At 41.3% G+C, this 26,434-nt stretch overlaps 1 protein-coding gene across 3 annotated transcripts in view; it reads right to left on the reverse strand.

Annotated features, from left to right (window-relative positions):
* Window positions 1-26,434, reverse strand: part of VPS8 (VPS8 subunit of CORVET complex) — a 1,496,959-nt gene that overhangs the window by 923,429 nt on the left and 547,096 nt on the right. For all 3 annotated transcript variants that reach the window (XM_069225817.1, XM_069225815.1, XM_069225816.1), the window contains exons 21-23: window positions 22,665-22,887; window positions 18,312-18,401; window positions 2,469-2,520 (exon numbers count right to left, since the gene is read on the reverse strand). In XM_069225817.1, the coding sequence (XP_069081918.1) occupies window positions 2,469-2,520; window positions 18,312-18,401; window positions 22,665-22,887 (365 nt within the window). The remainder of the gene's footprint in view (window positions 1-2,468; window positions 2,521-18,311; window positions 18,402-22,664; window positions 22,888-26,434) is intronic.

Here is a 26,434-nt window from a genome sequence, read left to right on the forward strand (position 1 = left end):
CATGCATTGTACTTAATTTAGCATACATTGGAATATTTGTTTGCTGTAACGTAATTTACAGAAAATAATTTCTAAACAAAGAACATATGTCTCCTGATAAATGATTCACTCAAACCCGCCTAGTGACGGTGGCTGGCTAGTTGTTGGCGGTTGAAAAACATCAGACACCGCAGAGGCATCCAACAGATTAAGGGGGCAGATGCTGCTGGCAACAAATATCCCTATGGGTGCCAGGGCAAACTTTGTTCCCTCAGTTGAGGTACAGTCAACTTGAAAGCATCAAACAAGACACTTTCTTAGTATCAAGTCTCCAATGAGGGGTTATTCATAACCAATGTCAGTGCAGCATGCTTCTGGTATGCAGCATTTCACATGTTTCAAACAAGATTAATCACTGATAAAAGGCAGACAGAAATTACTGCATCCAGACTCACACATAATACCAAATCATATACAGAAATGAGTTTAGTTAGGATATCAGTGGCGTGTAGCTAAGTCTTTGAAAACTAAAGTGCCCTTATCAAGACAGAGGGAGATGCCTACAATATTGTTAAAAGAATGAATGGGGAAACTAACTAAGAGGTATTGGACATAGGGACCTTAAGAGTGTCTGGATAACTCAAAATACCATTTTCTCCTTGCTTTTTTGCCGACTGAAATTCTGCCAATAATACGAATTTTTGTTGTTGATCTGGCCAAAGCATTATGGGTTCTTTGTTAGTTTAGGTTAGTGCCTAATGACTGTAAACATATTTGCAACTCTTTTCAATCGAACAATAAATGTCTGACATATGAACAGTGGTAGAAAGCCCCCTTGGGTGACAATCATTTCTGAAAACAAATCCAAGACTATATAGCAGGGTCTGAGAAGGGGTCCATTTAGTTAACAAGAAAAACATGAGTTATGCTATCTTGCAGTGTATTTGGTTGCTTTTCTGAGGAGTATACAAGTGGATAATTGTGCCGTGATAATACATTTCTATTCCTTCGATTTAGTGATGTTTATATTCTTGACCTCATGAAGCCCCATGGATACCGATATAACTTATTATAGACTTTCAAAACCAACACAAAAAGGAATTAAGTGTTCATCATTATTATATGAAACATTAATCTATAAGAATAAAAGTGTACATTCAGAGTGCAGTCTATTGTAGCTACTGCAGTCATCTAAAAATGAAACCAAACAAGTCTGGATATAGAACCGTTAATAATGACATTGGGTTACAAACTCTAAGAGTTCAAAGGTAAAAAAAAAAAAAAACATTTTGAGTCTGAGCGAGCATGGGGACAGGCTACGTTCTCAGTGTTCAAATGGCTGGATAAGGCACACATAATCCTGCGACTCAGGTCCCAATATGAAAGTTAAGAGGTATAGTACCCCAGTTCTTTATGCCATGAATAAGATATAGCAGTGAATGGATGAATCTGGGATGGAGGGATCAGTTAACATATAATGCAAGACCTATCCCTTTGAATGAAATCATGTGCATATACAGAATCTGGACAATGGTGGCTTTAATGCTGCTTTCTTTGCCAATGCTGAAAGTTTGCAAGATCTCACTAACTGACACATCAATGAAGATATTCACCTTTGAGATCAGTGAGTTGGGGGTGTGACGTAGATGAAAGGGAGTGAAGTGTTTCTGTGTGTCACCCAACTACATTTCCACTTCTGTCATACCTATCTTCCATGAGACTCTTTGCCTCACGAATTTCACCCAGAATAGGTCCACTAAATGTCCTGTTTTTACCTCCAAATCAAGACCAGCAATTGTCTGAAAATACAGGTTCTTCTTTTCCAGAACAACACAGTACATAGGAACTACTGCCTTAGGTCTCCCATCATTTATATATACACACAGGGCCAATCAGCTAACCAGTTGAGGAAGCTGGGAACTAGCTGTAGAAATATGTAGGTGACCAGTTACTAGATAATAGATAATGTGTAATTATGTCCCATCACTTCCAGTTCTGGCGAACAGGGGAGGTTAGCTACACCATGCATTCCCATTCCACTCAAATCCCCATCAGCGTAGTGAAGTGACCCAAGGAGCATGGCGCGCTACACAGGCACAGAAGATAATTAAAACTTGGCCTCAACATTAGGCTACAGACTCAACAGAAGGTGGACGATGAATCAGCACTATAATCTCACACACCCACTGATCAATCACAGATGTTAAGTGGAGCACCAATAAGCCCACTTCCTCAATGTGGCACTCATCATAGGGATAACATACAAATGTTACTCACACAGGTTATGTGGCAGGTAGCAGAACCTTACATACCAATCCCGCTCCCTCCAAACACCGCTCCACAAAACCAATGATATAGCAAAACCCACAACTGTCTCGATACCAAGTCTTTCCACAGTACCAAGATGTCAATTGCCAAAGCATTTGCTATCTACACAAACAACTGCAACAAAACATACTTAAAGTGTATCAGATAATTGGCATTCCTACCTGTCAGAGACTTGCCAGCACTAAGCGGAGGTGCAATAACTTTGAAAAGCTTCTAAATTCAAGTGACACAAGTAAAGAGAATAAAGAGAACATGTAAATAATATAATTTATAATATTAATAATTATGTAATTCCAATTGACACAGTAACATAGACCAAAAAACACCATATATATATTCAGGCATAACACAACAAGAATCCTAACATTTTCTGTTTAAAAGGTTACAATGCTGTCCTCTTGGCTGTAGATCGGATCAGTGGCATGTCGTATCCAAAACCAGTACATACTTCCCCATACAAATTCAGTAATTTTTATACCGCCTCTGTTGTTGTAATTCTGACCTCCATGTCTAGAATACTTATCTGCATTCCTTTTATTCTTGTGTTAATTCACTCAAAGAAACCATTGCCTTACTGCATTTAGAGGCAATCAAGAGACTCCATCATTTTGTTATTGCACTCAATCTTTCAGGAGTAAGGAAAATGATTCTTACATGTGCTGCGGTGGTGGCAATTCTCAAAGGGAGGAGTGGGGGGAAGGGATGGCGGCATACATACAAAAATATCTAATAATAAAAAAAAATTAAAAAATACCTTACCTTTTTCCTGTTGTCGCCGCCGCCTTCGGTTACGTTTCTCTTCTGGTCTTCTTGTGGTGTCCAAGCCTTTGCTGGGACACCAGCACAGGCTCCACAGCAATCCTGGCACTGCTAACATGCTAAACATAGAATGTAAGCAGCATCAGGATTGGTCTGAACGGCTCGGAGTGCTGCTCAGACACAAGCCTGGGGTCTGTGCTGTTTCTCCAGCCCATCTGTGCATACATCCAGACTGGAGAAACCTAAATGCGCATGTGTATTTGACTGGCCTGAGACAGCTGGCCAAACACACATGCACACTTAATGCACTTGCCCCTCATCCCCCCTTACACCTCCCACAGCCCAGTCCCGCCCCACCCTGAACACACTACTGGCTGAGCCAGTAGATGAAAGATAAAACGAGAAATATTGTTTTATCTTTCATCTCCTGGCTTAGCCAGGGGGACGACGTTCCTTCGCCATTGTGAAGGAACCACCCCTGCTTACATGTAACAATCAGTTAGTGGGTTGTTGTGCTGTACTTTCTGCACACTATCATGAGGGGTATAAACTATTACAATTTGTTTCTGTTCAAAGTCTTTTCTTACAGTTAGAGAATGGCCCTTGAATACGTTCCTGAAATCCACAAATCTTGGAAGGGGTGGGTCTGTTAGAGCCCTCCCCGCCATTACTGTCTTTTTTCCGGACCACATAACGGTCAGCAGTCTAGCTGCTGCCGATCATGTGGGTTCTTACGTTTCAGCCGGCACGCTTATTTTAGACCCGATGTGGCTGCGCAGCGGGCGTGCCGTTGGCGTGCCAAAGGCAAGCCCGTCTGCACCCATCCGCGTCCTTCTGGGGCCGGGGCAGGTGATTTTGCTCCCCTCCCCCCCCCCCGGCACCTTTGAGCCGGATCTCCTATTCCTCTCACACTCTCCACTATTTAGCAGGAGGCTTGCAATGCAAGAATTCATCTATAATGGCCGTTGATAATCTTACAGAGTGGTTTTGCAAACACTGTAGATAGTCACCCCAGACTTTAACTATCTGCAGTCCTCTACATGAGGAAGACAAAAGGACTAAATTGGAAGTGGCTCTAACTACCGCTCGTCTAGCTTGTGCTTTGATTAATGCTCGTTCCTTGATTAAACATAAGTCGGAAATCGAGGATCTTATTAGTCACCACAATCTAGATTGCCTTTTTGTCACCGAAACTTGGGCTAAAGCAGATTCCAAGCTGGATTTCATAGCGGCAATGCCTCCGGGTTACCCCTTCTATAGACTGGAGAGAATCACGGGTAGAGGAGGAGGTTTAGCTATCATATGCAGGTCTTGCTTGCCAGTGGGACGCAGCTAACCCCATATCAGAGATTTGTGAAGGAATGTACTTTAAAATTCGTCAAAAACTCTGTTTTATTGGAAGGACTCCTGTTCTATCGCCCTCCGGGCCCTTACTCCAATTTTGTGCAATATTGGCCAAATCTGATTGAGCCTTTAGCTATGTCCACTAAATGTATTAAAATAGGGCATTTTAATCTTCACTTTGATGACAGTCAGAACCCGCACATTAAGGACTTTTTAAGTTTTATGGCGGTCTTTGACTGGGAACTAAAAGTTAATTCCACTTCTAACACAGCTGGCCACCTTTTAGACGGGATATTCGCCTGTTCTGAGGATCAGATGATGGTGACAAATTTGCTTCTGGAGTGGACTGATCATCATCTTTTAACCTTTAGATGTACGACTGGGCTTTTTCCTCAGCACATCAGCGTTAACTGTAAATCTGAGAGACACTGGAACCTTATTAATAAGCATCAGCTAAGCCCAGCTTTGGTTGCAGGCTGGGAAGTTGCTGGAAATCTCTCTCTGTCTGCTTTGGACAGTTTTAATTACGGTATTAATACTGCAATCAATCAACTTGCTCCACTCAAGACCTCGGCCTCTTCGGGAAACAATAAAATCATATGATTCACTAAGGTCCTTAAGCTCTTAGAGAGGAAATATCGCCAGCAAGAAAGACGTTGGAAGCTAGCTCCTACTCCAGTGGAGCATGACATACTTAGAATGGTCCTGAGAGCTTATAAAGATGCTAGTTTCAAAGCCAAATCAGAGTGCTTTACTCTAAAGATTAAGGAGGCATCTAATGTCCCCAGAGAATTGTTTAGAGTGGTACGGGCCTTGACAATGTCTCCTTCCGCCCCGGAGTTGGACAATTCACAAAGATTTTGCAAGAAGGTGGCCACTTTCTTTGAAAATAAAATTTTACAAATCCATTCGAGCTTTAATCACTCTGAAGAGACTTTTCGCCCTCTTGATTTACCTAACAGCACTTCAGATAATGATATTCCTTTACTCACCTCCTTTCACCCATTACCTCCCGAAAGGATTAAGGAGATTCTATTGAGAATTAAGTCTGGATCCCCGAACAATACATTCCCCCGTATATCCTACAACATGTTCCAGGACTAGTCTCCACGACTCTTGTTCCAGCTTTTCAGGAGGTTTTAACCACAGGAGTCTTTCCCCCATCTTGGAGAGAAGTGACAGTGATTCCTCTGAAAAAGAAACTGGACTGACAAGCACATGATTTGAGTAATTTACAGCCTATTTCTTTACTTCCCATTCAGGCTAAGATTTTTGAGAAACACATCAACAAAGAGTTAGCTAGTTTTCTTTATAACTCAGGAAGCTTAGATGTCTCTCAAGATGGTTTTAGGAAAGCCCACAGTACCGAATCTGCACTTATTACCACCTCAGACACTATTCGGAGGTTAGTGGATGATGGGCAGAGTGCTTTATTAGTCCTATTGGACTTATCTGCTGCTTTTTACACAATTTCACCTCAGATCATGGTTTCTCGTCTCCATCGAGCAGGTATTAGAGATACGGCATTGCAGATTTTGGAATCTTTTTGGTGAGTTAGACCGATTACGGTGAGCTGGGCAGACCTTAAGGCCCCAGCGTATTGTTTGCCATGTGGCGTTCCACAGGGCTCTGCTCTCAGCCCTACCTTATTCAATCTTTATGTTGCTTCATTAGCCAGACTGATTCGTTCATATGGTTTCATGCCCACTTCATATGCTGATGATATGCAATTGATCATCGCAGTTTCTAAAAAATAAAATTGGGAGGAAGTAGCAGATTGGTTTCACAATTGCATGCGAGAGATCAACAACTGGATGGGCCAGAACTGGTTAAAGTTGAATGGTGACAAAATGGAAATCTTGTGTTTCAGTTCCAGCAAGGAGCTGTGGATTTCTCGCTGGTGGACATCGGAGTTTGGCAAGCTTACAGCTCCTATTGCTGCCACCAGAAACCCGGGAGTCATTTTGGATAATTGTCTTTCCTTTAAGCCACAAGTGAACTCCATTATTAAAACAAGTTTTTGGACGCTGAAAACACTGAAGAAAATGTTCCGTTATTTGCAAATGGAGGAGAGAATTGCAGTTGTCTTGGCGTTGGAAATTTCTACATTAGATTATTGCAATTCATTGCTACTCAATTTGGATCAATCGTCACTTAGGAAACTTCAGCTGATCCAAAACACTGCGGCCTGCTTTATTTTGGATCTCCTGCGCTCAGCTTCCGCTAGCAATAACTTGAAACATCTGCATTGGTTACCAGTCACAAAGCAGATTATATTCAAAACTCTATGTCTAACTTTTAAGTCTGTACATGGAGGTGGGGCGGACTATCTGTCCTCAAGGTTACGCTGGAGTATGCCAAATTGGCAACTCAGGTCAAAAGAAGCCCATTTGATACATGTTTTTGCACTCAAAGAGCTAGATGGGGGAGATAAAGCCTTTACAGTGGCTGCAGCTAAATATTGGAATTTGCTTCCTTTGGATACAAGGAAAGAACAAAATTTCTTGACCTTCAGGAGGCTGGTAAAAACCTGGCTTTTCCCCCAATAATTTCTTTTTTGGCCTCAGGATGTTTTTCTTTGACACTTACTGTTCTTGCTCCAGCGCTTCGATGCCACGGCCGGAATGCGTTTTATAAATATTAAAATACAAATACAATCTCCAACACAAAAAGATGCAAACTAGCTGTTACAGTTAAGTACCCTTTCTGTTTGAAGCATGAGTTGTTGTAGATCGCACGCTGCACAGCAACTGCATGGCAGTGCCTTGTCCTCTTATGGTTGTGGTTGACAGAAAGCAGTAGAAAACAGAATTTTTAACACCATTTGACCTGCATGTATGTTTTACATAGCGTGGATGTCAACACACTCATGTTTTGTGAAAGTCTGAACTGATGACAAAGTTACTGCCCTACAAATATACATTTGTGGAACATTATCAAGTAAAATCATGGCAGCGCTCTTCTTTCAAGTGCAATGGACCTGCAGTATGTCAATTGGGCCACATCTTCTCTCCAAGGTTCCGCTGAGAAACGACAACAGCTATGAAAATATTTTTTCCCTATAGAAGCGTAGCATACTGCAAGTTGACGTGCCTTGGTTGAAATGTTCATGCGCTTTGATGGGAACTGTAAATATCCATACAATAGGACCTTATTGGCCAGGTTGCTAGACTGAGTAACTCCAGATTTAGTGACCTTTGTTCTGAATTAGTATGTCTGGACAATGCTACCGCTTGCAATGAGGCTGCACAGACATTTTTGACAATGTCTGATTTGTAGTAGAGACATGGGAGAAACAAAAAGAGAGTATGATGCATTTTCCAGGATACTGCATGAATTAGCCAGTGAGGCAGAAAAGCATGCAAAACCTTCCTGGTTAATTGATCCACACAGTATTCTCTTGGGATTGGAAGAGTGGCTAACAGGAGGGAAAGTTAAGGTATTTTTGCTTGTTCTGAAATGTGGCAAACAGGTGTGGTAAACAGGTGCACCCGACATGTCGAAACTAGAGTTCAGGAGATCTGGCTTGATTTCTCATTTGTGAGTATCCTGACTGTGCCTACTAAAATGATCTGGAAAGTGCTTGTCTGTCTCTCCTAGACGTCCTGCTAGAAGGTGTACCTATATTTTCCAAGCACAGTGCTGCATCCATTGTACAATAAAGGATAGGTGGTGTGTATTCTCGTGTTCTAGAATTTTTTACTTGACAGTCAAGTTCTCTATTGGTATGAGTATGATATTCCTATGATTTTACTCTGAAAAGCATTGTGTAGACTGATCACGTCTAAGGTTGGCAGTTCATATACTCCACATGTCAGTACTAAGAATATGGACCAGGGTGGAACAACTTCTAGACATCCACGTCCTAATGCTGAACACAATGCTTTTCAGAGTAAAATCATAAGAATATCAAAATTGTCCTCTCTATGAACCTGTGAACCAAGGCAATAATGCCTGGTGAAGTTGTGGATTGATACCCTAGTACCTAACAGATGTCCACCACTGAAACACCCCAGGCCAAGGCAAAGGTTGCATACTTAGCTTTTGGAGAATGGGCCCCAAGGCCCAGAGCAGCCTCTTTATTGGCCAAGCCAAAGCATATTTTTACACATTGTTCATCTGGCTTGTGTCAGTTTCTGGACTGCATGTTCTTTCTTCACACCACAAAACATACACAGAACTCATTATCCACTCTGTTTCTATAGTCTATCAATGCAAACACTGAAGACTCTTTTGGGGTCTAACTGTTAAAATCATTCCTCCTCCTTAGAGTGGCATTATTCCTACTGAAAAACAGGATTTTTTCCCCAGTATTTCTTGAGAGTTTAAGCGCTATACAGTAAGCTTCGAGACTCGTTAACGCTCTTTGTAAGCAGACGACTGTATGATTTAGTTTTAATGCGTTGTCAACATGTTGCAATATTTGGAGAGGGTGGTGTCCGAATTCCGGTGCAAATGTATTACTGACACTGATGGCGGTTCCAAGGTTGACAATATATTCATTGAAAAGCAAGCCTCACTGTAGAAACACATCCCTGGTTAAGTCCTACATCGATGTTCACCTTTTCTTTTGTAATGGTGGATGTGCCCATTTTGATTCCTACACACATCTCAGTGTAGAAGGGCGATTGCCCTCAGAATGTTGTCTGAGATTTCCCACTTTAGCCACGTGGACCATAATTGGTGCTATGCACACTGTCAAATGAACTGAACTCGATAAACGCTGCGTATAATGCAGCTCTGCATCGTGTTTGCTCGATGAATCAGCGGTGATGATATGTTTCTGTTGTCCTGTGCCCCAGCCTTATTGAAAATCCGTTTGACAGACAGGTAAAAGGCTCGTGTCTTTTATCCAGGTTTCTAATTCGTGCAGCAACAACTTAGCAGAACATTTGCTGTCCAAGTAGAACGATTAAGCAATAATTAGATGGAGGGGTCAAACCCTTTATCTGAATGGTAAATAGAATAGAAATATGTCTCCGGAACGGTGCCTGTCGGTGCAATGTTTATACAATTGGGCTATCCAGCTCACCCAAAAGTTCATCTCGGTTTTTAAAAACAATTGCAGGTACTGCGCCTGGGCCCACGGCTCCCTTAACGAGAAACGAAGTCACGGTCCTACTATATGGAAGTAATGTCAATTGGGGTAACCAAAGACCATTATCTGGACATCAAATAGGGGTGCTGTCACCTTGATCTTGGCTGAGATGAAAACTGAAAGACCCCCACAGAGGCACGACCCTGGATTTTTTTTGTAGCAGAAAAAAAATCTGCACTAGCTTCTTACAGGAAATTCTGCAAAGCGTCATATCGCTTGCATGTAAATTATATCATTAGTATGCAGAAGGCAGGCTATTTCGGTATCTTTATTCATTCAAATTTGATATGCTATTTATAATACAAGAGCAGATGTTTATTTTTGGAATTGGTTTCAACTGTAGATGAATCTTAACAGTTGAAGTTGGTATGCAGTGATTTTGATCGTGGGACAGGCATTAAAGAGAGGAGTTACACTTTACCAGCCAATCCTCAAAGAAAGGTTCAATTTGTGTTCCCTTGTGGCGAAGGTGTGCTGCCACCAGCACCAAACATTTGGTAGGATTTCATGGAACAGATTTTAACATGTTTTAAAGTGCTACATTTTCAGGTGGATAACTGACAGGCCATTATCTTGTGTGAGCTACCCAGAGGCAGCATGCGAGCTACTGCGTGCTTGTGATCAACTTGTTGAAGATCTGATCTAGATGGTATTACTTTGCGGAGTATTCGCCTTGGATCAAGCCAACGGAGCCTCTCCTCCTTTTTTGAGGCACGAGACAGAGAAAAATGCAGAAAGGCTGGACGGCTGCCAGAGGGAGGACAAGATACGTTTTTGCAGAAAGGATGCCTGGGTTCTTAGCACCAATTGGACAGTAAAGAGGGCTGTGACCAGAGGTTGCCCTGACACCACCTGCAGCTTACTGATGCAGTGAGCTGAAGTATCTGCAATCTGAAAAAAACAGTCTTGATGGTCAGGAACCACAGACAAGAGCTGGGCATCGAGCTGCAATGGTAAGGACATCAGAAACATAAGGACCAGGCTGAGACAACTTTGAGGCATGGTGAAGAGATTCAGTGGAAGCATGTGTTATCCCTTTGAAGAACCACATCACAAGAGGTGACTTAAATAAGGAACGTTGATCAGGTAAATAGTAAAAGGCAGAGAGGGCCGACACACAGGTCCTGATTACGATCTTGGCGGATGGGCTACTCCATCACAAAAGTGATGGATATCCTGTCTGCCGTATTACAAGTTCCATAATATCTTATGGAACTAGTAAAAGGGCAGGCGGAATATACGTCACTTTTGTGATGGAGTAGCCCATCCACCAAGGTCGTAATCAGGGCCATAAACTTTCACTGTGCCCACCACAAAGCCTTGCTGAGCTAAGGATAAGATTAATAATTAAACATCTTATAGCTTATCTTGTATCTATCAAAGAGACCTTGCCCAACATCAGGCCACAAATTTGTCCTAACTCACTGAATTGATGGAGCTAATCAAGAGGTGCATAGCCACAAGAATAACATCCACTACTTCAACTGGCAAACATAAATGGCTCAGTTGTTGCTGCTCACTCTCCACCCACTGAGGTGTAAAATGGGGAGATTCGGGTGTCAGACTGTGCCCTGATGTTCAGAGAGGAAGTCCTCCTGACATGGAGATGGATCAAAGAGCAAATACTCAGGCTCAACAGATTGGGGTAGAACACTATTCTGGCCTTGTCCGAGGCAATCAAAATGACTTGGGCTTGGACCGTCCTGACCATCCTCAAAACTAGAGGTAGAAGAGGGAATGGGTCTGAAAGTGTATAAAAGGCCTGTGCTCTGCTCCAGGCAGGATGCATCCCCTAGGAAACTTCAGCATGCAGTAAGTCAAAAGTGCATGTTCCTGACGATGCAGAAAAGTTCAAGCCTGGGAAAAGATGTCCTGAGCCACACCGGGATGAAGTCATTCGCAGTCCACAGATGGTGCCTGTTGAGTTCATCTGCTTTGGCATTTAGAAACCCTGCCAGGTGATGCTGCTAGGCATATCAATCCACCAACAAAGGCACAGTGCCTCCTGGCGTAAGATCCAATACCACCACAGCACCCTGTTTGTTGAAGCTCAAATTGCAGTCATGTTGTCCGTCAGGTCCTGTGCCAGCCTTGCCTTACTGAATGTGAGAAAGACTTTTAAAACCAACCAAACCGGTATGACGCTCCTGGAGGTGGAACTTTAGCTCTCATTGAGACTAGAAACCTGATCGCCACCTCATTCAGGTGACTCCTTCATTCAAGAGGGACATGCATCTGTTACTACAGTGAGGTCTGGTTGTTCCACCGATAGTGGCCTACTTCAAGACAAGTTGGTATCCACCTGCCGCTTCTAAAAATCCCGGGCTGCCTCCTTCAAGGCGTAGATGTCATTTGACTGTGCTGTGCCCACTGGAGATGGAGGTCCCACTGGAAGGCCACGATGTGTCATAGAGCAGAAGGAACTAGGAAGATGCATGAGGACAGAAGCCCAAGAAGACTCAGAAATAATCTCACCATGACCCAGGCTTAGGTACAAAACTGTGGGCTCGTCTCTAAGTTTGCTACCCCCTCAATGCCCTCTTTGGCCAGAAGCCACCTCACTACCTGCAGAAGAATGGTGGCATAAGCAGCAAAAACATGAGTAGGCATGGGAGGATTATAAGGGGCAGACTAAATGATTGTCATGGCATAACTTTTTTTCTTTTTTTTTTTTTTAACAATTTGCAGCACTCGATCTGAAAAGACGGATTTCTAGAAAAGTAGGAAGTACTGAATCCTGCCATCTACAGGCCATGTGTCGTTTTGCAAGAGAGAATCAGAGTTGCTAAGAAGCTCCTGCAGAGGAAGGGGGTAGGTAGAAGAATGTTACCCATGGTAGAGTCATGGACCCAGACACCACTACTCCCAAAATCCACAAAAAATCTGACCCAGCAGCTGAACTGGTAGTGAGGGCTGCCTCTGTCGACAGTCCAGATCACATGAGCAGCCTGCAAGTCGAATGAACAGGCTATAACGAACAAGTTATTTACCTTTGGTACCAAATTTTCTCGTAGAGGCTCAATCTAAATGCAGATTCCTCAAGCTTACAATACTCCTCAGGCGTCAGACTGGATCCAGAAATCTTTGAAGCAGTACCCCTTGCATGCTGAATCGCACTGGCAAAATGCCCATCCTGACAGATCTGGCTTTCCAGACGGCAGTGCTTCGTAAATGTATGGAGGAATGTCCACGTAGCAGCCTGACAGATGTCCACTCTGCAGCCAATTAAGTTCTTCCCACTCCTTACAGTGGTAAGGCTGAGCGATGAAGGTCATAAGGGTGCCAGTTTTCCCAACGTGAAAAGGAAAAAAAATTGGCACAACTTTGAAGATACAACTTGTCCAGATAGATGGCAGTGTATCGAGGGTTCACACTGAGAGGCTGAAGCTTGCTAACACTCCGGGCCGATGTCACGGCCACCAAGCAACAAGTCTTAAGGGAGAACAACCTGAGTGGACAGTTATGCATGGGTTTAAAGGGAGAACACATAAAAAAGGTCAACACCAAATTCAAGTCCCACTAGGGCATAATGAAGGCAGAGGAGAGAAACAAATGTTGCAGTCCTTTAAATAAACAAATCACAACTGGTGATTTAAACAATAAAAGCTGGACCGGCAACGCAAAAGGCCGACATACCGGATAGGTAACCTTTACCTATGTCCCAAACAAAGTAATGGTGGGCTAAAGCTAAAACAAACAACAAAACCTCAGATATCTTAGCATGAAGTAGATCAACCTGTTTGGACATGTACCAAGCTACAAACTTGTCCCAACAGCAGGGCATATAGAGATTTTGCAGAGTGAATGCCTGGCTGCAAGGTTAAACTCTTGAGGAAGGTCAAAAGTGCTCAACTGTTGCGGGTTAATCTTCAAGCATGGGGGAAGAGACTTCGTGCCCTTTCCAGATGCAAAACAATGAAAGAAAGGTGGCAAGAAAGGCAAGAAGTAATGAAAGAAGGAATAAAAGAATGGAGGAAAGGAAGGAAAGTACAAAAGGAAGGTTGTAAAGAAAGGAAAGTAAGAAAGGATGAATTAAAGAAAGGCAAAAGATGGGATGGAAAGAAAGAACGGAAGACAAAAGGAAGAAGGGAAAAAAGAAGAGAAGAAACCAAAAAAGAAGGTGAGAAAGAACAAAAGAAGGATTGAAGCAATAAGAGAAAAGAAGGAGAGAAGGTAAGACAGAAAGAAAAATGAAAGGATGGAAAGACAACAAGAAAGGAGGCAAGAAAGGATAGAAAGGAAAGAAAAAGATGGAAGGAAAGAAAGGCACAGCAAAAAGGATGGAAAAAAAGAAAGAAAGGAGGAAAGAGAAAAAATAGAGAAACAATAAAGAAGGCAAGAAAGAAAGAAGATGAATAGAGGGAACGAAAGAGGGGAAAAGAGAAAAAGCAAGAAAAAAGGAAAGAAACAAAGAATGAAGGAATGAGGAAAGAATGGATGAATTAATAAAAAAATGCAAAAGTGTTACAAGTGCTGCAAATTTAACACAATAAAGTCAGATTTTCTCCCTTTGCAAAGTTTATTAAAGAACCACTGGTGAGATTGAGTCCAGAATAAACGTGTTCTGAAGATTTGTCTGCTAATTAATTTACATGTATAATGAAGCTTTCATTTGTGTAATGCATGCACAGTAAAAAGAGGAAAACCTTATACAGAACAAGTTCAAATGGACACAGTCTGTTATGTTGTGAAAACATCAACAATCAGATAAACAAAGAGCACTTCAAAATGAATTTTCATCAGCATTGGCAGGAAAAAGGAGCTGATCAAGGGTGACATGTGGCCAGTGCTTACATATGGTAGAAAAATCCTACTTTTACATCAGGCTCTAAACACAAAGGCAACACCAAAGAAATTCTGAAAAAAAACACTGGCACTGAGGGTAACTATCGTATGTGTGAATGTGCTCATTGTGAAAGAGCAAAATGCAGTCACTTAAAATTATATTAACCAGTGGCTAAAGTAGTCTGCCCATTGCCCCATGCTGTATGCTGCAGTGGGCGGAAGCTAAATGTGAATGACATAAAAGACCAGTAGATAAAGAGAGGTGGCTGAAGGCCCCTTTAGTAAGGATACTATACATATAATTTTAGTAAAATCAAATGATCTTGGCTAACGGCAGACCTGAAAAGGCCTCTTTTTCATCATTCAACCTCCTTAAGAGTCATTCTCATATGACCCACAAGGTGAGCAGGTGATTTCTCTGGACACAGAATTGCTTGATGCTTTAGTATCTTCTCTAGTTATTCTCAGTTTCTCTTCACATCGTCACAGGTGGTCAGGAGGACTTTACCCATTTGCAACGCAGTCTGGAACATGGAGCAACCATTTTCAGTTTCAAACCCGACAGTGAAAAAAAAGTAATTTAAGGTGGAATCTGACTGCTGATGCATTTTGGGTTTCAAGAATGTAATCATGACACATTGTCAAAACTGAAATAAAATGCTTCAAACAAAAAAAGTTGCATTTCCTACCTAACACTAGAAGACGGGATAGTACACAACAGGCAATTTACAACAATGCATGCTGCAAAATTATTCCTCCATCATTTGCTCAATGTGTCCTTTTCGCTGATGGACTGTTGTTATGAATTAAAAAAAGCAAGAGTGTTATTTTTGTTTGTCTTTTCTGTAGTCAGTTTTGAATCCGGCCTTCTTGGTAAATCTTTATTGGAGATCACAGGGAAATGCAGGGCAGTGGGGCAAACCTGCAGACCAGAGATCTGGAACAAATCTGATTTCTGTTTTTTTCCAGGGCAGAGGTTCCTTGTACAGTTCACATTTTCAAAGGTCATTGAGTCTGTCTTGCAATCCACAGGAGTACTCGCCGGTGTCACTACCCATCACCCCATTTACACATATTGGTTGTTTCACTGATGCTTTGCATTTCTTACAAAAGCGTTCTCTAAGATCTTGTGTGGTCGCCAGTCGGCTACCTCACCATCCCTATTGTACTGTCACAATATATCAATGATAATTTCATGCCTCCAGGGCCAAAACATCAGAATCTACTAATGCATGGTTTTGGGAGGCAGCCATAGTTAGTTAGAGACATCTTGTTCCAGGACCACTTGCTAAGCACAAGGAGGCTGTGACAGGTCACAATTAATTCCCTCGCAAGGGTCTAGCTTCTTATTAAGTTGGCATACCAGTTTGGACAGGACATGCCCTAATCGTAGAGCCAGTGCGAGATTGTACTCCCATCTTTTTCTACTGGAGTTTATAGGTCTAAAATGTTAATCTTTGATCAACTGAGGAGTTAAGTCTGAAAAGCACAAATTTAATCATTTCCTTTCAGATGCTATTCACTTTGCAATGTTTTGTTTCTGCTTACATGATAAACATAACTTTCCTTGAGGAGATATAGTTATCATCAACTTTCATGTAAACTATAATTACTTAATTTATTGTTCCAATACTCACGCTAAAAAATGTTGGCTCCAACAGGATACTCATCAACTGTAATAATGTTAAACACCTGAGGACAATAGCTATATGGATGGCCTTTATTCAGTGCACACAAGATTTTGTGCCCTCAATTTATTGAGTGCAGATGTCACACAGCCAGCATGCACATTCTATGTAGATAATCAACACTATGTGCCTTTTTTATCCAAGATCAACAGCTGCATAAAAACTGACTTTCATCTATATATAAATGAGAATGTGGGACAGATCTCTGGTCATCCATTTGGTCTTTCTGATGTCCAACAATATATATAAGGTCACCTCTTAAAAGGCTAAAAAATTAGGTAGGCAACATAAGGTGCTGTGCACATTTAGAACACTGGTGTTGAAAAGTACATATGAATTAGCAATAGAGTAAGGAGATCCTGTCATGGTGCTTTACCTTTGGAAATTATTAACTAAAGTTGAAGCCTGAGAACCATAAAGATGGATTTTTGCGGCAATAGAAACTAGAATCGATAAATGAAAATACACAAGGAATGACCTAGGGTGTTCCCTTCTGGAAGGAGTCTAGATGTCTTCTGCATCATAAAATCTAAAATTGCAGGAAAGACTGGCACTGGATAAAAAAAGAGGTCTAATTTTTAACCAGTGGCTCTAGTGACAACCTATTTGGTGGAATTGGTGATGCTGAGAAAGAGCTCAGTACCAGAGTTAGAACTGTAAAGTACCAAGGTATGTAAGCTTGTTTTAACTCCCCCTCCTATTTTTCCTTGAGCATAAGAAATGGTTCCCTAATGGAAGGAGTCAGTAGTCCACTGTTAAACTGAACAGAAGGCTAAATAATTCTCTGGTGGCGTCCTTACATATGCCAAAAACTGTTTTTGAAGACAGCATCTCACCTGGTATAAGAGGATAAAAGGTCTCTGAACAAATGATCATACACATGAATGTGGGACCTTGTAAATTGTACCAAAGGCCTTAGATCGCTATGGTATCTGGAGTGCAATCAGATCCATTTTAAACATTTGGTCTAAATCAGCCTGTAACGAAGTGAACTGTTTTACATACTTGTACTACAAGACTCTGTACCATTTTTTACTTCATTGGATCTTAGTTTTGAAATCAATTAAGTCCCTTCAGTCCAATACAGACACAAGGTGACCAGATAATGGAAATAACATAAATCTTGTGCATAAGATGAATGGAAAGTAGCTTAAATACAAAAAGGGCTCCCCAAATGCAAAATACTGAAGTGGGACAGGGGAAAATGAAACAACAGACTAAATCAAACCCACCTTCAGAGAGGGGGTCCTGAGATGCAGAATCCCAGTTTCAAGCAAATTAATAAGTATCAAATCAAAAAATAATAATAGCCAACAGACACAAACCTCTAAACACCAAAACAGTAATTCTGTAGCAACTTTTAATATTTAACACATGATGTATTCATACATATCATTGTTCAATCAAAATAAATGATACCAAAGCAATTCTATATCTCCTGGGACAAAATGAGATAAGATAAAAAATATACATTCACACAATCACAATCATACAAATGTAAAAAAGACAGACCGGACAAATAATCCATGACATATACAGGTAACACATGTAGTGCTTTCCCCTCTGGACAAACGTATCCCAGAAAGCTGAATCTGATTGCAATGTTTCAAAACTTTACAATTAAATGTCTAAAAAGGCAAAAAAAGATTGTGTATAGTTTTTGTGAAGCCCTCTATTTTGCTAAATTTCGGGAGAATTTTCTTATTAATTGAGTACATCATGTGTTAAATATTAAAAGTTGCTACAGAATTACTGTTTTGGTGTTTAGGGGTTTGTGTCTGTTGGCTATTTTTTTTTTTTTATTTGCTACTTATTAATTTGCTTGAAACTGGGACTCTGCATCTCAGGAACCCCTCTCTGTAGGTGAGTTTGATTTAGTCTGTGGAAAGCAGCTTAACCAACATTTCCAATTCAAACTACTGGGTATGCAATAGAAAACAAGTATGCTGCTTATCTTCTTCATAGTGCATAGAAACTGAACAACAAAAGTTGTCTAAGAACACAAACGCTCCAGGTCAGAGGTGCTAGGTTCCACCCGGTGCCCAAAAGAGAGAAAAAAAAGTTTTGCAGTGGGTGCATAACAGAGGCGATGGCAGAAACACAAAGAGCGGCTTTTGCACATTTGGCTGTGGACTTATTAAAAAATAAAAACAAAGAAAGAACAAAAGCAAAGCTTGGCACTAATGGTGCTAACACTCATAAATGGTCATTTATTGAACTCAACGTCATATAATCACTTTGAGTCTGAAATTCAATGTTTCACAACTACAAACTAAAAGTAGCAAACGGCACAAAATTGGTGTTAATTCCACCAAGTCTAAATTTCCTACCTCCATAGGGCTGATAAAGTCATTCATTCCGCTGTTGTACACATAGATCATAGCATCATAAAGATGGTTCTCCCAACACATGAGGACAATCTATACCAAAAAAAGAATACATTCTTATTTAAAATATACACTTAACTGATCCTAAGCATTTCAGGGTTGGACATATCAACCTATAATTACATTAACAACGTGCACTGAACAGTTATTTAAATGTATTTATGTACTGTGTGACTCATTTTATTTCACCAGAGTGAAGAATACCTACATTTTATTCCTGTGTAATTTATTGAACAAAAACACTATGCACGCTTGATAACTTAGGAGAATAACAACGTTTTGTGGGCGAGTAACACTATCATCAATCACCAAAGACTGATGATACGTAACCAAAGATCAAAGTAGCATGAGTGGAGGGTTCACAATTACCGACAGAAGTATATCTTCAGTCTTTTTTTTCTCCAGTTTGTGCTTCCACACAGAGCACCAATTAGAACAGACAAAAGTTGAAAATATTGCCTCCATAATTTTATGCCGTGTGGTCTCACGCCCTCCTCCAAACCCCTGTTTCTTTTTCCAGTCCTGTCCTCTCTACTGTCAACTCCCTCTGACCCTTTCGAACTTTGCTTATACTACTGGTACTTCAACAACTTGTCAAATAATCTACATATTTATCTGGTATGAGACACGGCATACACACCAAGGTTATTCTAGGAAATAATGATGACTGTTAGATCTTTCAGACTTTCCCTCTCCTGTTTAGCTAAATTTGTTTTTTTGGCCTTAGGACTCTGTGCTAACATGCTTGTGCTCACTCTCGAAGCATAGTAAAATTGGTTTCCACCTAATTGGCATATTTAATTTACTTATAAGTCCCTAGGAAAGTGGTACACCATATACCTAGGGCCACTTATTGTGCCACCCACTTAAGCAGACTTTAAAACATGTCTCAGGGAAAAACCTTTTGCCAAACCTAAAACTCATTTTTTAATATGTATAGGTCAACAGCCCATATGGAAGGGTACATTGTATTTAAAAAGTTGGACATATACTTTTACATTTTACATATCCGAGTAGTGAAAACCCACAAATTTGCTTTTCACTACTGTGAGGCCTACCTCTCCCACAGGTTAAGATTGGGTTACCTTATAACTTTTTATAAGTGATAACATTTGTCCGAGAACAAGTAGGAATGTCATGTTTGGTGTCTAAAGAATTGTAAAGTTAAAATCCTCTTCAATGGTAAAGTTGGAGTTTAGGTCACAATTTTGAAAATACCACTTTTAGAAAGTTGGCATTTTCGTGTCCTACCCATTTGGTGCCTGCAGCCAATATCTTGGGTCACATGACAAGGTGTAGTTGGCCTTTGTGTATCCTTCCCAGATGATAACACAAAAGGAGACTAGGTGTTTGCAGGATGGCAGTGGACAGCCCCACTTACATTTCAAAGAAGCTGCCTCAGCACAAACACAAAGGACTTCATACTAGCCTTTTGTGACCCCAGGCACAGACCCAGAGGAGGCTGGGGGGAGAGGCAGGAAATTCCAAGACCATCTGTGGGTGGGAGGGGGGGGGATCTAAAATTTTCTACCACTTCAAAGCTGGCATCAGGTATAAAAAAAAATGTGACCCTCAGACCCTCTCTTCGGTTCACTTCTGGACCTGCAGAGGACTCGGACTGGCCTGCTATGTACTTCAGAGGACTACCCTACTGCACCAAGTGGACTGCCCTCCTGCCTGAAGCCTGTCCTGAGCCTTCAGAGGACTGCCAGGGTTATTCCAAGGGCTAGTTTGCTGGTCTCATGTTCAAAGCTACAGGGACACAAAACACTCCAACAATCTGCGAAGTGCACCTGGACTTAGCTTGAAGTAAGCCCTGACCCTCCAAGTGGTGCCCCCCAGTCCAGGACCCTTGTAAGTGGTGCTAAAAGCATTCAACCAGACACAATACAATACTTGGGACTTGGAAAATTTTCTGCCAAAACGTGCTCTGAGAACCTAGAGAAGACCAGGACCTACAAGCTCGCCAGCCTGTCAGTGGTGTATCACCCATCAGCCTGACTTTGCGGTAGCTCTTGCTATGTTCTCCACTGCAGCAGCAAATTCTGTTCAGCGACTCCTCTCTGGAAGGGTTTTCGGCCTTCTAAAGCCCTTGCCAGATACAGCCCACAGCTTCATCCCGCTAGAGATTTTCAACTTCCAAAAAACAGTGGCAAAATCTGAATGCAGAAAAACTTCACCGTGACTTTGCACAGCGGCTCCCCAGTGATGATACCTGTCCCTCAGACACTGCAGGCTGTCTGAACTTAATCTTCTCAGACATTTTCCATCGAAATGTCTTCTAAATCCGAAGGTAAACCAAGAGCGGGCCCGAATCACTTCTTGTATCCGAACCACACACCATTGTGGTCCGCCAAACTTTCGTCTGTGCCCCAGTCTCACACAACTAGATGCCTGCAGTTGGCGCTTTAATGTTTAAGGTGCTAGATTGCATGCAAAACCTTAGAAATTCATAACTTCAGCCCTACTGATTGTATTTTTGCTGTTTTGGCGTCAAATAATTTTTTACATTTTACTCTATTTTCAAAATTAGTGTGAGATTTTTATTGTGTTGTGTTTACACGTTATTATTGTTTGAGTGCTGTACAAATACTTTACACGTTGCCTCTAAGTTAAGCCTGACTGTTTTGTACCACTCCAGCAAAGAGTTAAGCAAAGATTAATTTAGTGACCTTTTTAGTTCACCCTGACAAGAACTGTGTCTGTTGCCTGAGAAGGGGTCACACACCCCTCAACCAACAACCCAATTTCTCACAATCATGCCTCATGCATTGCCTTTTTAACTATGTTCTGTTTTCTTTATAAACTTGATAAACGCTACTGAAATAAAAAGAAGATATGGCGCAGTTCTGCTCATTCATGTGATGCAAAACAGCACAACAACTTTATTGTGCTGCTTTGTGCCACTTCTTTGTAAATATGCCCCTTAGTGGCTTGTTTACCAAAAAAGTAGCAACTCTGCACCTGCAGAAATACTCCTTGAAGGGATGAAGATGTACTGTTTTAGAATTCATAAATACTGGTAGTGGTAGGCTTGGAAGGCTACATTAATCTCCAGTTGAAAGGCTTGCAAATAGTCTGACCACTGGCAATCCCTCCGGGTAGCATTCCAGGCCATTGTTTTTAACCCACTGTGACACTCTAGACAGAGTGCCTGATTTTGGATTTAGCAAACAGAGTAAGACACGGTGGCAGATGACCTGATTGTCTTTCGTTTGCCCAACAGATTTAGAGATGTTCACCAGCCCGGTGGAAACTTCTACACACTGGCATGTGCTCAGGGGTAATTTTTAACTTTCGGTCCCTAAGGACAGGAAAAAAAAAAGCCATCTAACTGTCCACTCTAAATAAGATGGATGATCTGCTTGCTTAATTGCGATAACAACTACTCTGTCAGGAAGTTATACACTGGCAAAGTACATTTTACTACCCCAGCATAGACCCTGCAAATTTCCCAACTTAAAATCGAGCAGGGGTACCCCTGAGTTTGGCAGCTGGGGTACTCCATAGCGGCTGAAACAGATCAACTATCGGGCAAACTAATTCAGCCAAGAGGCCCACCTAATACAAATCAGTACTTACTCTGCTCACCATGGGAACATTCCATCTTGAACCTTGGTCTCCTAACACATTCACCCTTTTGTCCCTGTTTTTTTCAGTTGGGAAATTTGAGATTCACACCACTGAATCTCACTAATGAAGCCATCTCCTGCTAGAGTTCCATAATGGCATTTTCCACTGCATGCAGCTTTCATTCTGGCATCAGAACACTTTGATTTGTTCCTAACAGGGAAAATAGCCTTCATCTTCATTCTTCCACATATGTAATAGAACAAACAGCGGCATCCAATGTAGCACGCAAATGTTTAGACCTTGGATATAAATATACTATTTTCAAAAAGAGCAACTATTTTCTTATTGTTGATAAATCTGTACAAAAGTACATGTTCTAAACATGAAAGTCTTCTACTTCATTGTTTGACATCTGTGGTGCAAATGACAAGGGCACTATTCACTGTCAGGGCTGTTTTTGTTGGGGTAAAGCATCAGCCTTCCTCCAGGATTATTCTTCTGGTAAGATGGGGTAGTCATATAGACGTATTCTAGTAACAACCTTGTACAAGGTTCAATACCTGTTTGTATTCATAGAGTGAGCCCCCATAGATCCACCCTATCAATATCAACATATATATATATATATATATATATATACACACACACACACACACACACACACATAAGGTAACAGTCATTCAGTCATGCCACGCCAGTCTGCACAATGCAAATAAGCCTCACCTGTTGTATGTCAAGGCTTGTTACATCCATATGCACAATACAAGCCTCAACACTATCCATCATATTCCTGTCTTGAAAATGGATGAGCAGATCCTTCATCACCTGTGGGGTGAGCCCTACAAGTTGGTCCCTTAAAATGTATGTCTCCAAACATTCGAGGAAGATCCCCTTAGCCACAGAATTTTCACTGAACTTGTCATACAGCTGGTTAAATAAAAGATCCCTATAAAGGAATGCATAAAGAATACAATGTTACAAAATGACTAACTTTAGTCGCATTAAAATAACAAGCAAATCTTAAGTTTTTATTACCCACGTTACCCTTTTATGCGTTGTGACATGAGGCAAATGTACATATACACCAGCAGTGAAAAACACAAATGAGATCAAGACTGCAAAAAGGCAGATCAGAGGTCAGAAAAGGAAGGCAAGAGAAAAAAACATGACTGTATGAAACAAACATAAAAGCCAATATGTTTGATACTATCTAGATCAAGACTTTAATGTATTCCTAGAAACACACACACCAATCAGCCCTTTCTGAACTGACCAGAAACACAAACTAACTGCTATAACTCTACATAGCCGTTCGTGAACACAAACTTGGAAAGTTAAAGTTAAGGTGTCTGGCATTATGATCTCCCACCTGAGTTGTTTGAATACAGATATAAACCAAACCACAAGCCATTTCGCCCACTGCCACCATTCCTCAGAGTCTAAGTGTGCATGATATTTTACCACTCAGCTAAAGAACATATTTAAGTAAATTTGTAGTACATTCCACACGCCCTAGAGGTGATAGGGGTAGTACCATTTCAGAGTTCTTAGGCAAAGCTACTGGCAAATGTAATACAGTCTTGGAAGCTTCACTTTGCAAATTGTCTCAGTACACCCTATGAGGAGGTTTAGATTTGATTTGATCAATACATTTCCTCACATACTTACAGCCCATATCACACTCAGGATCTATTATTTGGGAACAACATTTCGCCTTCTAGTTAAACATTACTGATTATACAGTCACTGTTTACGGACAGCATAGCACCGCATGGCTCCAGCTTCAAGCTAATTATTATAAAGTAGGAACAAGCGGTAGACTCTCCAAGCATTTGTTAGGTTCTCTGAAGAGATTTCTCTCTGGCTCCTTGCTGTCTTGGTTTAAATCAACATGCAACTCTTTTCAGGTTTGACATTATCCAAGATCTTTTGATTTCACTAAAATATAATGTACTTATATATAGGGGCTTTCACCCAGCCACCTCTCTCTTTATCCACTGGTGTGTAGTTCAGATTTTCCTTCCACCCTCTAAAGCATATGGCATGGGGCAGTGGGTCAGCCTACTTAAGTCACTAGTTAACTTCACTTTGGGTGATTACAAGTTGCTCTCTGGCAAGGAGCATATCCAAACACGCGTGTTCCCTTCAGTGCCTCTGTTTTTGTTTTTTTATGTCGTGATTACTTTAGTGTGCTGGTCGTGTTTAGAGCCTGAAGAGTGTTTATGAGATCCCATCTCCTGCTAACGCTGTTGTAAATTCCCTTTTCACTGCTTTGCTTTTTTGTCTGCTGCTATTTTCACAGCATGTGAGTGAGACCATTTGACTGTGTTCTGTATAAAGTTACGCTCTTTTTACTTCTTTTTGCCTCTCCTTTCCTAATTTATTTTCTTCTTTCATTATTTCCCTCCCCTTTTCTCTTTCCTTTCTTTACCATTTTCTTTCTTGCATTCTTTCATTCTTTTTTCTATTTTGTTCCTTCTCTTTTCTCTTTCATGTTCTTTCTATTCTTTCATTAATTCTTTTTCCTTTCTTTTGCTTACACTTTCCTTCTCTCTTTCCATCCTACTCTTACCTTCTTTCTTTCCTTTGTTCTCTTTCCTCCTAGCTTTTCTTCTTTCTCCTTCTCTTCCCTTGTCTTTCTTTCATTCTCTTTCTGTCCTTATGAATCCTTCTTCCTTTCTCACATCTTTCATTCTTTCTTTCCTTCTCTTGCCTTCTTTCTTCCCTTTCTCCCTTTTTCCTTTTTTGCTTTCTCTTCTCTCTTTTCATCTTGTTTTCTTTCATTTCTTTCCTTTCTTCTTTCTCTTTCACCTTCCTTCATTGTTGTATTTCCTTCTATCTCTTTCCTTCTTTCTTCCTTAATCCCTTCTCTCTTTCTTGCTTTTTTCTTTATATTTCCTTCTCTTTCTTTCTCTTCTACCAGCTTTCTTCTCTCCTATTTCCTTCTCTCTTTTTTCCTTTCACCTTCCTTCTTTCTTGCTTTATTTCTCTCCCGCCTTCTTTCTTTCTCAAAGGCAAGAGGCTTGCAACCAATGCCAGAATGATTGACTTTTTATATTTGTGCTAGCCAAAACATTTTGATGTTACTAAAATTAAGTGTATTACATGGTTATATATAGGGGTTTCACTCTGACTTCATCCATCAGTCTGTGGCTGGTGTCATTCACATTTTTCTTCCACCCACTCCAGCATGTATTAAGGGGTAATGCATCAGCCCGCTTCAGCCATCAGCTGACTTCACTACAAGGTATGGCATGCTACTTTTTCACAAGAAACATCCACACAAAAATTAGTTCCCTAGAAAGTCCTGCAGGACCAAAAGAATAAAGTACCCGAACCTCCGGACATGACTGTCCCGGCAGTAGTGCTTGGCAAACAAGTGCAGAGAAGCCCACATTGCCGCCTAACAGATGTCAAGAACTGGAACTCCAAATGCTAACACAGGGGTTGCGGCTGTAGCTCGGGTAGACTGGCACACCAACCTTCAGGTGGTTCCTTTTTGGTCAGTGATTAGCAGATCTTAAAGCGGAGCACAACCCATCTGGAGATGGTCCCTTTATGCACTGCCCAACCTTTATTCGCACCCATAACACACACAACGAGTTAATCATCCACCCAGACCTCCTGTACAATCAAGGTAGAATGCCAATGCTCTTTTTGGGCCCAGGCAGTGGAGTCTCTCCTCGTCCACAGAAGGATGTGGGAGTGCGAAAAAAGTAGACAAGGTGATTAACTGGCCTACATGAAAGTGTGTAACCAACTTTGGCAGAATGGAGGCCCTAGTGCAAAGCACTACTTTGTCAGGGTAGATGGAATGGTAGAGTGGCTTAGATGACAATGCCTACAGCTCACTCACCCTGCGGGCACGTGTAATAGCCACAAGGAAGGCTGTTTTCAAAGTGAGAAGGCTGAGAGGACAATTGGAGAGGCCTGAAAGAAACACACGTCAGAAAAGTCAAAACCAAATTAAAATCCCATTGGGCATAATGAATGGAGATGGAGAAAAGAAGTGCGTAAGACGTTTAAGGAACCTATTAACAATAGGAGACAAACAATGAAGGTTGATCAGGCAACCTAAAAAATGCAGAAATAGCAGACAAATAGCCTTTGAGAGTGCCCATAGCAGAGCCCTGATTAGCTAGAGAAAGGATAAACAATAGGACCTCAGAAAGGGGCCAACGGATTTGTCTGTGCACCATGTCACAATTTTTTTTCAACGACAGGGGTATACCATTTTGGTGGAAGGACGCCTGGCTGGCAAGATTACAATATAGACTTTGGGCAAAAGGTCAAAAACTGTCAACCGTTGCCACTCAATCTCCACGCATGAAGGCAGAGAGCTGACAGGTTTGGGTGCAGAACCATCCCCTGCTGCTGCAACAGAAGATCCTCCCGAAGCGGCAGTCTGATCGGAGGATCGATGGACATGCTCAGCAGCTCGGGATACAAGACTTTCCAGGCTCAGTCCGGAGCCACAAGGCTTACTTAAGCCC

Source organism: Pleurodeles waltl, chromosome 3_1 (assembly GCF_031143425.1).
Source record: "Pleurodeles waltl isolate 20211129_DDA chromosome 3_1, aPleWal1.hap1.20221129, whole genome shotgun sequence".
In the NCBI taxonomy this organism is placed as follows: Eukaryota; Metazoa; Chordata; class Amphibia; order Caudata; family Salamandridae; genus Pleurodeles; species Pleurodeles waltl.